The sequence below is a fragment of the Podarcis tiliguerta genome (genome assembly GCF_965153285.1).
Source record: "Podarcis tiliguerta genome assembly, chromosome: 17".
NCBI classification, from domain to species: domain Eukaryota; kingdom Metazoa; phylum Chordata; class Lepidosauria; order Squamata; family Lacertidae; genus Podarcis; species Podarcis tiliguerta.
The window spans coordinates 34084789-34103181 of NC_139550.1; the positions used below are offsets into that span (position 1 = coordinate 34084789).

At 47.8% G+C, this 18393-nt stretch overlaps 1 protein-coding gene and 1 long non-coding RNA gene across 8 annotated transcripts in view; one reads left to right on the top strand and one right to left on the bottom strand.

Moving 5' to 3' along the window:
- The window catches only part of PDE4A (phosphodiesterase 4A), a 367050-nt gene that overhangs the window by 13580 nt on the left and 335077 nt on the right, over window positions 1–18393 (bottom strand). For all 7 annotated transcript variants that reach the window (XM_083419843.1, XM_083419841.1, XM_083419842.1 and 4 more), the window contains 4 exons: window positions 13248–13341; window positions 6354–6532; window positions 2623–2721; window positions 1265–1429 (listed from right to left, as the gene is read on the bottom strand). In XM_083419843.1, the coding sequence (XP_083275969.1) occupies window positions 1265–1429; window positions 2623–2721; window positions 6354–6532; window positions 13248–13341 (537 nt within the window). The remainder of the gene's footprint in view (window positions 1–1264; window positions 1430–2622; window positions 2722–6353; window positions 6533–13247; window positions 13342–18393) is intronic.
- Window positions 9367–13729, top strand: LOC310667900. Its single transcript, XR_014506379.1, has 3 exons — window positions 9367–9799; window positions 13214–13308; window positions 13408–13729. It is a non-coding gene; the product is annotated as an uncharacterized lncRNA (long non-coding RNA).

Consider the following 18393-nt stretch of genomic DNA (forward strand, 5'->3'; position numbering starts at 1 on the left):
AGACCATGGCATCCAAAAATTCCTCATATCCCAGGCTGGCCAGCCATTGCAGTAGACTGGTACAGAGCAGAGGTAGCTAACCTTTGGTGATACAAATCTTGCTGAACTACAAATCCCATCAACCCTGACTATCGACAGTGCCGACTGGGGCTGATGGGAGATGGAATCCAACAACATCTGGAAAGCCATAGAGGTTTTAACTCATGGGTTAAATCATGGTTTCGGATGTAAAAACAGAAATAATAATAATAATAATAATAATAATAATAATAATAATAATATCAATGGGGCTAATTTTTCTAGCCTCTCAAAAGGAAGCATTGCCTATTGCTTATTATCCTCATTACCATTTCTATTGCTATGGTGTTTTGCAACACACATGAAGTTATAAGAATTGCCTGTCTAGATCAGAGTAGAGGTCCATCTGGGAAGCTCCTAACAGGGGCATGATTGGGAGAGTGCGTCACCCCCCTGTTGTGGCCCCCCAGCACCAGGAATGGTGCACTATATTGACTCTTCTGGGTGTTTAAACACTGTGCCCTCCGTAATGTTCCACAGCGACAAGAATTAGGCAGGCAGCAGGTTTGCAAACATACTGTAATCTCTTGCATTTGCTAATAAGTCTTGCAATACTTATTGGAGCTCTGTGGCCAATAATCTGTCTTGTCTGCTCCAAATCGATATGTGAATGTCTGCTGCCCTCCTTCCATCTGCAAGTTTCCTCTCTGCTTCCTTTCTGCCCTAGTTTTCCTTTCCGATTCCTGGCTCTTGCCTTCTCCTCTCCCTCTCATTCTGCTGCAGCTTGCTTCTCCCACACCCCCAGACTTAAGCCCCTACTTCATTTTTATCCATCCTCTCCTAGGATCTTCTGCCAGTATCTAAAATCAGAGCAGTTCAGCCAACGGCAGCCAGAGCCTCTCCAGGCCACAGACAACCACCCTGAGGCTGGCAGGAGTGGAGACAACCAGCCAGTGGATTCACCACTTAATACACCGGAATCCAGATGTTTCGAATCCTCGTAGCCCCGTGAAACATTAGGCTGGGACATAGTGACTTGTTTAAAGGGTATTTGGGCCTAAGCACAGATTCCTCAAAGGCCAGGTCTGCCAAGTCCAAGTGAAGCACTGTGCTTATGACACAATCCTCGGCTCCAGGCACCCAGTGAGCAATCTCCCCCACCCCCAAATAGGCAGGCAGGTGGACTGCCCAACCACTGCACAAACACACTCACACAATTCACCGGCTATGGAAGACAAACCCTTACATCCAAGGCAGGTGTAGACAGAAGAACGTGAGTGGACTGCGTGACGTCAGCAGCATGGAGGCTGTTGTGATAAGCCACGTCGGCGTGATAGTGGTCTTCTAGCGTCATGATGTAGGTGACTAATGTGTCCACGGGGATCTTGAAAGTTTTCAGCAAGTCTCTTTCCTGGGTGGGGTGGAAGAAGAGGAGTGAAGCGTTTGCTGGGAAAGTCAGGCATCAGCCCCCACCTAAAAAAGGTTGCTCAAATGAGTGCCGTTATCTTTCTCTTTCCCGTAGTGGAAAAGATAAAAGCGAGGGACAGAAACTTGTGGAACCTTGAGCAGCCATTACAATACACCAAGAGAGGATGAGCGAAAGGCTTCTGCCCACGTGCCGAGCCAGAGATCTCTCTTCCCTCTGCCAGAGCCCCCTCCCAGATATCACCATTCAACATAGATTAAAGAATATTAAGTACTCTACAGAAAGAAAGCAAAAGGAGAAAAGGGGCCCTCCCTCTGACTGACAATCTCATGGGAACATTAATCAGAAATAGATCTGCCTTTTCTCATCTTCGGCAGGCTATTCGATCCAGTCCCACAGGGGGCGGGGGGGGGGCTAGCCTAGGACCCACTGGATCACAAGTTGGCACTGCTACCATCAAGTTGTGGCAACAGGCTCCAATCCTGGCCTCTTTGCTGTGCCAGCTGCCCACTTCTGCCCTGGCCAGAGCAAGTGGTTGGGCTGTGGATCAAGCCCCACTGCGGCTGGCCAGATGTAGGATTGTAGGCTAGCGATCTTATTTATTGTTGCAAAAGCATTTGTGGGATGGAGACACTCTGTCAATGCAACGGGCCCAGGTAGGCTCAGGTCCATAGAAGTTTATAGTAAATATATTTACTAATGTTTGATGGTGCCACCAGGAGCCCCAACCTGCAACTCAGCCAGAACTCTCCTTAAATGTCCCCTCTGAGGACAGGGAGAGGACTTGGAAGTGTCATCCACCAGGAGACAAAACAATTTGACTCAGAAAACAGCCAAGTCTCAAACAAGCTGCAAAAGGGGCACATCTTACACTAAAAGTGCTCAGGGAGATGAAATCATTAAACCAAAGAACTCTCCCGAAATTGACACACTCCCTGCAAAAAGTGCTCCCCCTTCACTTTTTGTGGAATCCTCCTTGGTTTTTTGACTTGCTTCTTGTATACAACTCCGTATGTATTGAAGTGATACAGAATAAAGAATCCAAAACTGACCTAGAAAGGCACATCTCAAGCTGCAGCTTCATAAACAAGTCTTTGTATATTGCGGCAATATTGCAGCCCAAGCCAGTAGGAGGGTGTGAGCATGGGACAAGGACACGGCAGTGGAAGCACACGTACCTGGAATATTGTATACATGATGCAGCTGAGCGACCGATTGTTGGTGTACTCGGCGACCCGGAAGATGTTAAGGCCCCACTTGTTTAGGTGTTCCAGTTCCTGTAAGAGCGTAGTGGGGGGACAAGGTGGTACTCTTTTGCCACAATGGGTTTCAAGAGGGAAGGAGGTCACGAGAGCAGAGATGTGGAACAAGTGAAGAGAGCAAACCCCACAGTGTGTTCTCCCTGGCAGTCCAGCTGGAGCCTGAGCCGCCATTCCACACCGGGGACATCACCAAAGGCAAGACTGAAAACCATGTCACCAAGGAGACTAGGAACACTGCCCTCGCAGCTGCTCCAGAACACCCAACATGGCTTCAATCTAAGAGGCCATTTAGGGGCCTGGAAGCCAGGCGGTGTTTACATCAGTCCTGCCCAATCTGGTGCCCTGCAGGCATTGATCAACTGCAACACCCATTCATCCCAGACCACCGGCCAGGATGGCTGGGGCTCCAAAACATCTGGAGCTCACTAGGGTGGGAAGCCTGGTTTAGCTCATCTGTTTTGAGTACAGTCACCAGTAACACTAAAATTTAGAGACACAGAAGCAGCAAGGTTTTGCCAATAAGGTTTTTTGTTTTTGTTTTAATTACCGCATGCAGCTGGCTTAGAAATCAAACCTGTGAGCAGCTGAGCTTCTTCTAAAGCTTCGTAGCTCACGAGAATTTAAAAATGGAACAAAAAATTCATAGGTCCACCATGATCCTTTCTTCTCATTCTGTCAGTTTGAAGACAGCTCCTTAGTACTCCATGATTACGTATGCTGTGATTAAATTATGCAAACTACTTAAACAGGAATTTTCTGCTTGCTAAGGCAGTGGTTTGCAAATCCCTCCCTGCTGTGTGGACCACTTGAATGTTGCTGAGGGCCTTAGCTGACCCACTGATCATTTTTCTGCCTGTTGCAGTAATTGCAAGGCACTTGAGCTAGATGCCGAATGATTTTAAGTTCCATTTTAATCGCTTCTTTTATTTCTTACATTGTACTTTATCGTATGAAAATCTGAATCCTATAAAATTCATATTGTAATACAATAAAATACAATATAAAATAATAGAAGTAATAAAAATATAATTTTAAATCAAGATGAATATTTAGCGCAGACATGCTGCAGACCACTTGGATGAAGCTCACGGACCAGAGTCTGAGAACCACCTGTACCAAGAGAAACATTTCCTCTTTTTACATTTCAGCAAATATTCCCTGCTGCTATAAAAGGACATTATTGGACCACTTCCTTCGGCCAACAGCACTGTATTTGTGTTAAGGGTGTTGTTGAGCTGCACACTCTGGAGCTTGACTTTTAAAGATGCCAAATCCAACTTTTTGTCTTGGTTACTCATAGGGTGTGGCTACTGGTTTAACACCACCCTTCCAAAAAGCGAACACTTATTTGCAAATATAGCAGATGCGCTGAGTTGCCCCCAAGAATGGTGTGTGTGACCTGGCCAGGCTGACTTCTCCGCCAGCCCCCCCCCCCCAGCCAGTCACCTTACGTTCATGAAAGTGACACACCAGGGTGAAGACACTTTGCCCTGGTGTGTCCTTTTGAAGATCGCTGTGGAATTTGGGGGGCAGCCCCCTCCTTGAAAATATTGGCAGACCTCACTGCCCCCTGATGGTGCCCCTGAAATATAGGCACGGTAATTTCAGAAACAGTGGCTTCTGTTGCCTTTGCAGTATTGAGATAGCACTAAGAGTATTCTGATACCATGAGGTAGATTGTAATTTGTACAACCCTGTTTTAATTTTTTAAGTGCATAAAGAGTGTTTTCTGGGGTGCTCTCCATATTTTGTGAGACTGCAACTCCTATCATCCCTGATCTTTGGCTATGCTGGCTTCTGCAGCAGCTGTGAGTCCAACCACACTGCCTATCCCTTTGAAGGTTTATGACTACACTTATATACGTACTTACTGCTTCTGACTATACTGTTATGGCCTCCAGCCAAGACAAAATAATAAACTTGAATTAGTCCATGAGACGTGCCTAAGCACTGGGTGCACACCGCCACACAATGAGGTGGCCATCCTAGTGTAAGTTAAGGACATATTTGGTGGAACTGTCCTAAGATTGTGAATTCCTGGCAAGAGGTATTGACTGAGTCTGGAAATGACATTCCCGGCTTCCATGCGCTGAGGCTGCCTGCTTCCGCCTTGTGCCCTTTCCTCTTGCTGCAGCTTCAGCAGTTCAACCCAGGTCATTTAAAACCACCGTTACTCATTACATCAAAAACAGACCACACCTCCCGGTTTTGGACGTAGCAGGCAACTGAGGTTGAAGAGACCGAGATTGAAAGCAGGAAACCAGCACATGAATGGGAAGCGGCGAGTGAAATGCATGTAACTGGCTTTATGAATTATGGCTGATTAAGCCAAGAATGTTACTTCCGAGCAGGTCCTTTACATCATTTATAAAGGTAAAGAGCTGCGTCGTCTTGGGCTGATGAAATAGAAAGCAAGTCCCAGCCGACACCAACTGGCTAGGAATGTGCAAACTCAGTGGTGGTAAACCTCTCTGGTCAAGTGTGCCACAAGTCAAGCCCAAAGTATGAGGAAACACGAGGCCTCGATAGAAAGTGCTGCACATGCAGATCTGCATGCTCTGATGACCCTTGTCCTTTCTGCCTCTAGCCCAGGGATCGGCAAGGTTTACCTTCCCTGGGCTGGTTCACTCCAGTGGAGATCCCTCTGTGGGCCGGAATGCACGTGCGCCCATGTTTTCCAGCATCTGCACAGAATCGATTTCCAGCGTCTGCGCAGACGTGGTTTCCAGTGCCACGGAAGCAAGTCCCTGCGCTGTGCTGGTTTAGTGCCGTGTGCGGGACTCGCCTAGCGGGCAGCTCGGTTTGGGGGCGGTTTGGGGGCCGGTTAAACAACCTCCGTGGGCTGCTTGTGGCCCATGGGTCTTAGGTTGCTGACCTCTGCTCTAGCCCATTGAGCCTGGGAGTAAGACGCAGGACAGTGCTGGAGAGGCAAGGAAGAATACAGGCATACACTCTTGTCCAGGCATATTGCAACCTCTCACTTCCTGCACCTGTTCTGCCGTGACCATCTATTGTCTAGCTGCCACTAAACTGGCTGTTTGGGGGGGGGGAGGGAATGGAGCACTCAAAAACGGGGCGGTAGATTATCAAGGGGGGTAGTTTGAATGTCACATCCATTAACAAATTAACTACGTACAGTAGGCATGCAGGTGATGGAGAAATATTGGCTCAAAGACAAAGCAATTAGTTTTATTCTGGGTCAATGGAGAGAGCTCCCATGTCTTCTTTATACTACCAAAAGGCAAGAAAGTACTGTTGGCATATGCCTGGAATTTCCCGGACATATCTGGCATACTGCAGCCGGAAGCAGCGCCCAGGTGGAAATCACCAAAAATGTCCAGGAAAATGTGGACACATGGCAACCCATGTCGGCAGTGTTGTTTTTGGCGATTTCCCTTAAAAACAGTTCAATAACTTCTTCTTTGCTAATTTGCCAAAAAACGCTCAACAACTTTGCCAAAAACGAAGCTCTGGATTTTCACTGTTTGAAATATGGCAGCCCTAGTACTGTTGGTTCTGGAACCAGAACAGAGCAAAACTGGATTCAAAGAAAGTCCTGCCAGAGTCTGTGATCTGTGACCCAGAATCCCTATCAAAGCTAGATATACCCTTTGACTTTCCACACCAGCCGATGCCACAAATCTCACCTTACTGAGCGGCTCTTCCTGGTCAGTTTTGACCCCAAAGCGGGGAATACTGGAATTGGTCAGGCTGGAACTGTGCATGAGTTTCTTGACTCCGCTGATCTGGCACATGGGTTGCTGCTTCTTCTTCTTCTCCCGCTCTTTCTGTGTTGGGGATGGAATCTCCACATCGTTCTGCTTGTCTGAGGATGAAAAAAGACTGCATCTGAGAGAGAGAAAGAGGACAAGGGCGAAAGACTGAAGGTGCCACTGTTTGACCTGCGCAAGAATCTCTCTGGGCAAACGTGCACCAAGGGGTTACATGACGTGGGCGCAGTTCTGCTCCATCTCTCCAAAACAACAACAGTGCCTACATCAGGCAGAGATTCATCGCTAGCTCACATATTCCAGCCTGAGCTGCTGGAGGCAAAAAGGCCAGTAGTCCCATTCTTCAGTGCCCTGCACAGAAGCCAGGATAGTTCAAGAAAGGATGGGTGGTCTATGGATGCTGGGTTAAAGACTGTACATGGGCAATAATTTCTCAAGGGACCTGGGAGGAGGTATTGTAGAGCCTTCAGTTACAGAACCATAGAATTGTAGAGTTGGAAGGAACCCTGGCAATCATTTATTCTAGTCCAACTGCTTGCAGTGCAGGATTCTCAACTGAAGTGTCCATGACAGATACTTAAAAACCTCCACGGAAGGAGAGTACATCACCTTCCGAGGGAGACCCTTCCACTGCTGAACAGCTCTTACTGCCAGAAAGATCTTCCTGAGTTTTAATTGGAATTTCCTTTCTTGTACTTTGAAGCCATTGTGGTGCACACAGTTAGTCCTGCCCCACTGTGGTCATACCGATTTAGCAGTTTTTTTCAGGGCTTTGAGTTGTGCTCAGGAAAAGCATAAGCAACTCGCGAGAAGTGTAACCAGTGGTGCTGCAATAAAAGTGTGCATGCTTTGGTCTGATTGCTGAAGGCACCTACTGGATAGTATCAATGTGGGAAGCAGCATGGAAACTGTTTTTATGAGAGTGCTGCTGCCATTATGAATAGTAAAATGCTGAACTTAAGGAGAACATTGTGGTTCAAGCAAATCCTTAAGGAGAACATTGTGGTTCAAGCATAAAACCCTGAATAGGTTAGAACTCAAGTGCTTGAAGGAACGCCTTCCCCCTTACCAACCAACCAGTGTTGTAAGATCCGTAGGCCACGACAGAGCAGGGCTTTCTCAGTGGTGGCACCCTGCCTATGGGAGTCTCTCCCTGTATGGATCTGGTGGTCCACCACACTATTTTAATACAGGCAACAGCTATTTATTTATGCAGAGCTTCCGTCCATCATGGGAGTGACCCTACTGATACAGCTGCATCACTAGTTGCTATATGGCATTGATTACTATACTGTGTTGTAGATTATGGTTTTAACTTTGTTTTTAATACTGTACTTTGTGGAATCTGATAAGCCCCCTGGGCTCCATGTGAGGAAGGGAAGAATGCAATAAACAGGTAATGCTGATGTCCCCTCGCTCCAGAAGGCACCTCAGGGATTGGGGAGAAAGGGGAGGGCAATGTATTTCCAATGCTCTTCTACACCTCCTGCAATAGGCAGGGCAAGGGTCAGAAGCTGGCCTGCTTTTCCAAACCTGACCTAGCCTCCTGTACTCTCAAACTGACCATAGACTTCAGGCTCCCAAGAAAATGTAGGGTGAAATGCAAACCCAGGAGCTGGCTTCAGGAAGCATCTATTTCCCACCACGAATGCAGGTTCCTGACAAACTTCACAGAAAGGTGGTTTGGGGCAGCCGGAGGCCGTGGTTAGATTGAGGGTGTAATGAGCAGGGAGGAACAGGTTTGGAAGATCTGACCTCATCCTGCCACCTGCTCTGCTCAAGGCAATGGAACCCAGGACAGATTGGAGAGGAGTTGCAGTGGGCAGGGAGGGTTGCGAAAGGGACGGCGCCACTGCATGCCCACTTGTCAAAAATGACTAAATTAGTGAAAGATAAGCAGCACAACTCTCCACTCTAGCCTCACCCATACAAAAATGTGTCACCACACATTGATTCAATTCTCCAAATGCTCCCCCACCAATTTAAAATACAGGTTAAAATGCAATTTAAAATGCAGCCTCATTTTAAAAGTAGCCAATAAATCAAGACCATAAGGGGAGGGAAACATAAGAGTCAGACTGAGTCCAAACCAAAGGCCAGGAGGAACAGCTCTGTCTTGCAGGCCCTGCGGAAAGATGTCAAGTCCGGCAGGGCCCTGGTCTCTTGGGACAGAACGTTCCACCAAGTCGGGGCAAGTACTTAAAAGGCCCTGGCCCTAGTTGAGACCAATCTAACCACCCTGCGACCTTGGACCTCCAAAAATGTTATCATTTGTGGACCTTAAGGTCCTCCGCAGGGCATACCAGGAGAGGCGGTCCCGTAGGTACGTGGGTCCTAGGCCGCAAGGCAGTAACCCCTCATCCAACCCGCCCCCAACCTCCCAATTCCATCCATTCCTTGAAATCTATTACCTGTGGACGAGGTATCATGCAATTGCATTCAGCCAGGACTAGAGGGCTCCACTGATCTTTTCAGGAAATGTGCACACTGGAGCTTCAAGGGACGGGGGCAAGGATGTAGTGATTCGGGGGCTGTAGGCCTCTAAGAAGGCTGTGGGGCAGTTTTGTGGAGAGACTCACCCTCAGGAGTGCAGGGCCTCGTTCCCCCACCTTCTTCAAGGACCGTCTCCAGGGGCAAGAAGTCACGGGTGGGGGGCACCCACTGGGAGAAGAGAGGTGGTGGTGGGGACAGCCTGCCCAGGGGTAGGTGGCGAGCCGTGGGTGAGCCCAGCGGGGGCAGGAAGTGGGGCGGGCGCAGGGTGAGGGGGAAGTGAGAGCGGGTCACATCATGGCAGGGCAGAGCTATGCCCCAATTATACCTGCGGGAGAAGCAGCGGCAGGGGGGCCTCATGGTCGAGTGGGGAGGGGGGAAAGAGGCCCTGGGCCAAGCAGTGCACAAGCCATCGCTGCATTCTAGAGTCGGTTGCTAAGAAGCAGGATTGTGACGCCTCAGAGCACCCAGCCAACCAGCAGGCAGTGGGGCTTTCTCGCCAGGGCAAAGCAGAACCCTTTGTGGAGCCACCTCCGATGCTCTCCAGGGCCCTTCTTCATCCCAAACACTTCCAAAAGATGAAGAGCTCCCAGACCCCCTCAAGCTCAGCTTATGAGATCACAAGCACAAAATCAGAAGTGGCTTTTTACCAAGACTGGCAGAATGTGAGGATATCTCTCGCGGAAAGAGAGATAGTGGCCCAGAACTTCCCATAGCCGATTTGCTAATGGAGCCATCTTTTATGCAGACAGGGCAAGAGGCCAGATTCAACCCCATCTTCCACAACAGGACAGCTTCCTGGGTGACCAAGAGCATCCTGGGATTTGCTTGTGAGATGGACATAAAAGACTCCACGGGTTGCCTCCAGTATGGTGAGTGCTCCTTGACTTGCAGGCCTATTTTGCCTGAATGGTACAATCAGCTCAGAGAAAGCAGACTCACAAAGAGGCACAGGCAGAGATGGGAACAGAAGAGGTTCCTCTCTTTTCCTCACCCCAACTTCAGTCATACCTCGGGTTAAATATGCTTCAGGTTGAGCGTTTTCAGGTTAAGCTCCGCGGCGACCCAGAAGTAACGGAACATGTTACTTCCGGGTTTCGCCACTCGCGCATGCGCAGACGTTCAAAATGACGTCACAAAAAAGACGTCACGTGCATGCGCAGACGCAGCAAATAACGACCCGTGCACACGGAGATGTGAGTTGCATTCGCTTCAGGATGTGAATGGGGCTCCGGAATGGATCCCGTTCGCATCCGGAGGTACCACTGTAGTAGATCCCTCTCCCAACTCTGAGCCAGGAAGAACTCAGAAGTCCTGGCTATTTCCTACAACGTAATCCCACGCCTGTTTCCACACAGCCAAACATGGGATCCAAATATCCCAGCGGTTCCCAGATGCAGTCCTATTCTGTCCTGCTAGATGCAACTTCCTCTGCCAATATCAGAAACCACCCAGGGTTTTCTCCTGCTCTGTAGGGTAGGACTCGAACCAATGGCTTCAAGTTGCAAGAAAGGAGATTCCGACTAAACATCAGGAAGAACCTTCTGACGGTAAGAGCTGTTCAGCAGTGGAACGAACTCCCTCGAGGGGTGGTGGGCACTGCTTCCTTTAAGGCTTTTAAGCAGAGCTGGATGGCGATCTGTCACAAATACTTTAGCTGAGATTCCTGCACTGTATGGGGTTGAGCTAGATGATCCTTGGTGTCCCTTCCAACTCTTTGATTCAGTGATTCTCCTTGCAGCAGCTCTATGCCAGCAAAAATAGTCTGGGCTCTGGGCCAACCAGCTAAATACCAATAGCCCAGATTTGATCTCTCTTTCTTTGATCTCACTCACCTTTTGCACCTCAGCAGCCTTTACTGCCCCACCACCTGACCTGGGCAGGACATGCCGCAGTTGCTTATGTGGAGGAAGAGCGAGTGTGAATTCTGGCCCCAGCACAACTTGCCGTTGGCCTCAGCCCTCAGCCTAAGTTCCGGCTCCCTCACAAGGCTCCCATTGAAGGGCCCGTTTGCATCAACATTTGCTTAAGGCTGGGTATTTGCATCTGCTGACGTCAATGGAGGCCTGGCTTCTTGGGAACTCAGTTAATGGAGGCACCCGGGAGTTTGCCTTGAATGTCCTCAGCTACCGACTGCCTTTTTCTGGCTCAGGGGAGAGTGTGGGTCTGTCGAAGAGAGATACAGGGAGGAATCTCCAACTCAGCAAGTGCCCGAATGACCACATATGCTTGAATGCGTTGTCTAGACGCTGTTTTTCATATGTCAACAGTGTACACACCACAGAATGTGAGGTGCGCAGCATGGATTTGTGTCCATGACGGTGTCTGGAGGGGAAGTGTTTGCAAATCATCATATGTGTGCCTGAAGTGTCTGAAATGCCTCACAGTCCAACCCTATGCTCCTTATCCATGGATTTCAGGGTGCTTTAATCAGAGTAAATGGTTTAGGCTCCAATCCTACACTCGCTTGCCAGTGAGTTAAGTCCCACTGAACCCAAAGGGCCTTACTTCTGAGTGGAAATATCTAAACTTCCACTGTTAATCTGCAAGTGGAAAGAGCGCAGCATTAGCTTGTCCAGCCTCACATGGCCCAGCCCTCAAATGCAGGAATCTGGATCCTTGGACAGGAGGCAGTAGAGCCCATTGTCAAAGAGGAGGCACAGTCCTCAAGGGTGCTGGTTCCAGCTCTTGCACCCAGAGTTGTCCAACAGCTGAACTTCACTGTGTAGGACAAATAATCTGTAAGTGGAAATGGACATGTAACCTTGGCGTAAGGTGGGGTTATGCACTGCCTACAGAACGCTAAGCTTACTAGGAAAGCTCAGCCACACCTAACCGTGAAACAAAAAAACAACACTGAAGCAAAACGTTTAAACAAGATAATGCAAAAGAAACAAACACAAATGGGATGGAAGTGATATTGAATAGGGAGGGGAAAAAGAGGTGCGCCAAAGTTTCACTCTCACATATTTAAGGTGAGGGGGGGGGGTCTTTTGGAGATCCTGCAATTTCCAGCAGTACTTTTCTCAAGGTGGGGTGAACATGGTTCTCCTCCTCCCCATTTCATTCTCACAACTATCCTGTGAGGTAGGTTAGGCTAAGGGATGGCCCAAGGTCACCCGGCGGACTTCATGCCTGCGTGGGGATAGAACCCTGCTCTCCCAGGTCCTAGTCTGACACTCTTAACGCTCCAACCACTACGCCACACTGGCTCTCAGCTGTTGAACTGTAACTCTGGACAGCATAGTAGTAAGTCTCTTGGAGGCAAATTTGAATGTGGATGTCCTCTGGCCCCTTTACATTACTTTCAACTGTGTGTGTGTGCTTGAATATGCAATTCCAGCCACATTCTCACGGTAGTCTTGGGGAACTATGTGAAAATGGAACTAGAAGTATCTTCATCCCACTCCCCACCCATTCAATGCCTCACCGATCATCAAAAGGGGGGTGCTTGGGGGGTTATGTATGTGAACAGACAGTGGACCCTTGGGTTACGTTAGCTTCGGGTAATGTAACTTTTGGGTTGCGAATGTGGCAAACCCGGAAGTGTATACTTCTGGGTTTCGTCGCACACGCATGTGCAGAAGCACTCTGCACACTTCGCGCAGAAGTGCTGCCTCTAGATGTGGACTTTTTGGGGTACAGATGGACCCCCAGAACGAATTAAGTTCATATCCGGAGGGTCCACTGCATTCATAAAACTTCATCTCTGCATTTGAGCTCAACTCTAAGGAAAATAACGTAATATTAAGAGATATCCCTGAAGAGATGCCTGACAAATTTTGGGTTGGTTCATTGTTAGACTCCAACAGGTAATATGAGAGCCATTTTTAGATTACAGCTAAGCTATGCAGACAGACCTAAATACATTTTAATCAGAGCCTATGACAATGGACTGGAGAGATTAAAAATCCTACAGGCTTTATGGCAAAGCTCTGAACTTTCCATTTCAGATTCAATTCCTCTTTTATCAGAAACCTTAAAGAAATGAACAACTTTAATGTTTGCCATGGGATTTTAGATTTAAATTAATTATTTTTCCATACAGGCCAGACAATATATGTTTATATCTCAGAACTATCCCCCCCCATGTCATACACACACTTTTTAAACAGTTTAAAGAACTCTAATAATCCTGAGAGCCAAATTGTGTAATGGTGATGTATGAACAATGAGGAAAGTTGATGCTAGTTATTATTATTACTTGCTTATCCTGTGCTGCAAAAGAAAATTATACTAGGCATTAATATATTATTATTATTATTGTTGGTTTTTTCCCCTTTCAGGGCCTCAACAGTCAAAAGGCACCTTTGCACTCACCTAAGAAGGTGTTGGAAATATATTCAGAGACCTGGTTTCCAGAGCGGCTCATTTCAGAGAGGTGGGTTAGTTCACGGTTGAGCATTCTTTTGAACTGTCAGACAGAGGGGGAAAGAGAGAAGAGGAAGGAGTTAACATGGGTTTTCTGTCACATACACAGGTATGAACAGGTCATGCAGTTGTGTGTCACTGTATACGACTTACAGGACAGTCTGAATTTGAATATGTATGCATACATAGGCTTTGAGAAAGAGAACAACGACAAAAGAAGACGTTATTGGATCAGAACAAAGCGCCCATCTAGTCCAACATTTGGTTGGCACAGAGGCCAACAAGATTCACATGGCAAGTCCAGAAGCAAGACTGCCTCTGACGGCAAACATCATGGCCAGATGATGGCAGCCACATGGTCCATGAATACCTGTGAGCCACTACTTGTGAGTAAATGTGTGTGAGAATAAACATGTGTGCCACATCTTGAATCATGTGTGTTCTTCTAGTCCAGGGGTGGGTAACCTTTGGTCCAGTTGCTGTTAGGACACCAGTTCCCAACATTTCTGGCCATCCTGGGTGGGGCTGATGGGAGCTGGGTGTGTGTTAATAATAGGTTCCCCACCACAGTGCAATGGATTTCAAACTGTCTTCCTAGAAATTACAGCATTTCTAAGGGGGCTTCCTACTGAGAAAACTGCAAATAAGCTTGTTTTCCACTTCCAATCATCTCCTGCTCACTGACCATGCTAAACTTCAGCTAGGTTCAACTGGCCTGGCCAGTTCTCTTGTCTAAATAGGGTGTGTGCACCCAATAACATGCACTGGAACCCTTTGTAACACATGCGGGGATTCACTGGCAGACAAACCTACATTAGGGTAGGAAGCCTGACAACTGACACTCTTAGTAACACACATTACCATTGCCCAGGCATATATTTTCGTGTGAGTACACAAGCATGCATGTAGTGGGATTCAGACTTTTCCTGTGTGTGGAGATGCTATTGTGTGGATGTGGAGGTACAGTGTCTCAGCTGCACAAGAACGCTTGTGCAAGCATGTGATGCATTGATACACAGTCATGAGAACTCACAGACTTTTATTAATACTGTTGCAAAAGTTGGGCGCCACTCCCAATCTCTGCCAAGCCATGGCAAGATTCCAGGGAGGTTCCAGGGTCCGTGGTTGTTTGAGATGCAAGACACAGCAGAGGCTGTCATAGCCTTAAGATATATGGTTTCTTCACATATATATACTTTTAATCTGCGTGGAGTCCCGGAACTCAGCTACATTAGTAAAGAAACAGCGATTTGAATGCGCTATAACTATGTAACACCAGATGGCGCCAGAGAACAGGAAATTTTAAAACACAGTTTTCCATAGAGATTTCCCCCCTTTTGTTATAATAATCTAATTTTTGACTTATTTATAGCGGGGGGTTTTCCTGTGTCTAGATCCACCCAAAATCTTACAGCATGGCCATTTCAAGAGGGGCTTGTTCCCCACAGTAGTACAGCAGCTAATTCCAGGGCACTTCTCTCTACTTGCCTTCAGCCAGCCAGCCAGCCCAAGATCATTCTGGCCTTTTTTTCAGCTATTGTGCCAAAGGCTCCAGACTCTTCCTGTGACATCATGCCCAGTTACCCTGGCAACCTTCCGAATCCCCAGTCTCTGTTCACACCTCAGGGCAGAAGAGCAGGACTGTTCTCTTGCCTTGCCAATGGCCCTGCATTGTTTCTTAAAGGCCCTAGCTTGGCCATGTTGTTCTGCATAGGCTAGCCCAGGAATTCCTCCACAACTTGTATTTTCCCTTCATATCCCAAATAATCGAAATCCTACCATTTATTAATTTCTCCTATTCAGGAATAGACTCTGTTACCTCATATCTGTAACAATACAATACAAATACAGTGGTGCCTCGCAAGACGAAAAGAATCCGTTCCGCGAGTCTTTTCGTCTTGCGGTTTTTTCATCTTGAGAAGCAAGCCCATTGGCGGATTAGCGCTATTAGCGCTATTGACAGTTTAAGGGCTAAAAACAGCTTTTTAAGGCTTAAGGGATTAGCGGTTTTGCTGCTAAAATGCTTTTAGCAGCTTAGCGCTTCAGAAAAAGGGGTTTTGGAGCGGAAAAAAAATTCAAAATTTTCCGTCAATTTTCGTCTTGCGAAGCAAGCCCATAGGGAAATTCGTCTTGCGAAGCGCCTCTGCAAACGGAAAACCCTTTCGTCTTGCGGGTTTTCCGTCTTGCGAGGCATTCGTCTTGCGGGGCACCACTGTACAATAACAATACAAAGGACCTGCCATAACCATGGACACATGTTGCTTTAGCTCAAATGCAACCCAGAGTATGCAAACGCGTGCGGACTCTCAAAACAGCTCAGGTTCAAGAGGGTTTCACAAGTGAAGCCCCAATCTATTGTGGCACAGGGACATCATTTACACAGAGGACAGAGAGGTCATCTCATTCCACCGACCCATCCATACCTCACCCACCAGCTGGCGTTTCAACCCATATGCAATCATTGCACATGTATAATTCCTTAGGGTCATCCACATGTTTGACCAGCCTCATAAACTGAGTAGCTGTAATGGAAATGGCTCCTGATATTGAGAATCCACACCAAAGGCACAAATTCCCTAGTTTCGATAAAAGAAATTCAATTGTTTTTAATACATGTTGATAACATAGCTGTCTCTTTATTATGAATTTTTTTAAAAACAACAACAACCCAACAACAAATGTTCTAAAAATACAGGGGTTTCCATGTGATCTCATTGGGACAGGTGGTGGTGGTTGAATCTAAGCTGGTCCATGGTCTAGCTCAGGGGTCAGCAAACTTTTTCAGCAGGGGGCTGGTCCACTGTCCCTCAGACCTTGTGGGGGGCTGGACTATATTGGGGGGGGGAGGGGAATGAACGAATTCCTATGCCCCACATAGGTGATGCATTTTAAATAAAAGGACCCATTCTACTCATGTAAAAACACGCTGATTCCCAGACCGTCTGAAGGGCTGGATTTAGAAGGCAATTGGACCAGATCCGGCCCCCGGGCCTTAGTTTGCTTACCCATGGTTTAGATCAGTGGCGGGGAACCTGTGGCCCTCTGGATGCACCTGGACTGCAATTTGCAGCATCCCTGAACACTGACCACGCTGTCAGAAGTTGGAGTCTGGAAGGCCACATCTGGAAGGCCACAAGTTCCCCACATTTGATGCATTAAGTTCATCCACATTTTCATACCCAGCATTGAAAAAAAGTGTGGTGAGCTCATTGGACATCAAAATCTTTGAAGTTTTTTTGGGGGTGGGGGGCCAGACAGACACATTGTCTGGTAATCCTGCATCAAACCTACTTCACTTCATCTTATCATTTCCAGAACCTTGGTACCCCTTGGTAGTCTGAAGCTTAATCCCTTCCTGCAACCAGCACTACAAAACTCAGCACCAAGGATTTGGGGCAAAGGGACTGGCTTCCCCAGTTCGGTGCCTGACATTGCTGTCATTTCAAAACCCACTTTGTCCTTGAAAAAACTCCCGGATGCTGCTCCCTGGCAGAAGGGTTGAGGTGACTCATCAGCTCGTCAGCCAAGACATGGGTAATGCTACAGACCGCCCAGCTGCAGCAGCCTCAGGAAGAAACCAAAGGGAAAAACCACCTTCCAGGAGGACTTCTTCCACAGTGCTGCTTCAGCTGTTCTTGATTAGGGGTCAGGATGCTATTATGTGGAAGTGCAATCCAAGGCCTGCACTTCTCTGATCCAGAACAAAAAAACAAACCCCTTCTTCCTTTGCTTGGACTCACCCAAGCATGCACACGCTCTGCAGACGGATGCTCTTGCCCTGTCCCTGCCAATCCGCCAAACAGGGCTTTTCTTCAGCTGCAAATCACCAGAACTCAGTTCCGGCACCTCTCAGGTAGGTGCCATTGCCATGATAAGAGAACAAGGGAGGCATTGATGGTGAGTTCCGGCACCTCTTTTTCTAGAAAAACAGCACTGCCCACACATACCCAGTTAGAGCCTACATGGAAATTCTGTCCTTCATTGCTATTCCTCTTATAACCTGCCCCTCCTGATTCAACCTTGCCCTTTCCTTGGTACAGGGTGCTTGAGAGGTCAACATGCTTCTCTGTGCCTCCAGGGAAAAGGGCAGAATACAAACTCGGACAAATGATCCAAATCGCTGCTTCTTATTTGTGTGAAGATGCAATACAGCGGACACTCAGGTTGCGAACGTGATCTGTGCGGGAATCATGTTTGCAACCCACAGTGGTCTCAACCCGCAGCGCCGCGTCTGCGCACGCGCCGGTTGCGATTCTGCGCACGTGCAAAGCACGATTTAGCACTGCTGTGCACGTGCAAAAACCCGGAAGTAACCCGTTCCGTTACTTCCATGTTTGGCACGGTGTGCAACCCGAAATCATGCACCCCAAAGCATCTGTAACCCGAGTTATGACTGTAGTGGCATGTTTGAGCATTGCTAACATGGCTCTTAAGGAGCAAGCCAAGAACACTGGGTTAGTGTATTTCAGGCACATCCAACTCCCAAGAGACTGTGATCTACTCACATTATAAAAATACTGGCTGTGATCTACCCATTGTTATTGACAGGCAAAGTTGTTGAGCTTTTTAAAAGGGAGCCAAAGCTTGGGGAGATTTACCGCGATCTACCACAGACGTCTAGTGATCTACCGGTAGATCACGATCTACCTGTTGGACATGCCTGGTGTATTTGATTCCTGAAGAGCAGCTGCTTCAAGTTAGGCTGATCTCCCCAAAGCCCTGTGGCTGATGAGGACAACTTGCCTAGGCAACTTGCCAAGCTAGCTTCCCAAGAGCAGTATATGGTGGAAGGAGGGGTGTGTGTGTGTGTGTATGTGTGTGTCTGTGTGTGCTGATTTCCTGCCTTCTTCCAAAACGCTTTTCACACCACTGGTTGTCTGCTACCACAGTCTGAGAGTACGGAGAGTTAAACCAGCCAGGGAACCGTCACAAGTACAATCTTCTCCCTCCTCCCACATCTTTCTCAAATGTTTAGCCAGACTTTCTCCCCCTGCATAAGGGAAGCTGGCCAGCAACAATGCATCCTGTCTGGAGTGGAGTCAGCTGAATGTAGCTTCAACCAGATCCATGGGCATAGCCAGGATATTTGTTGGGG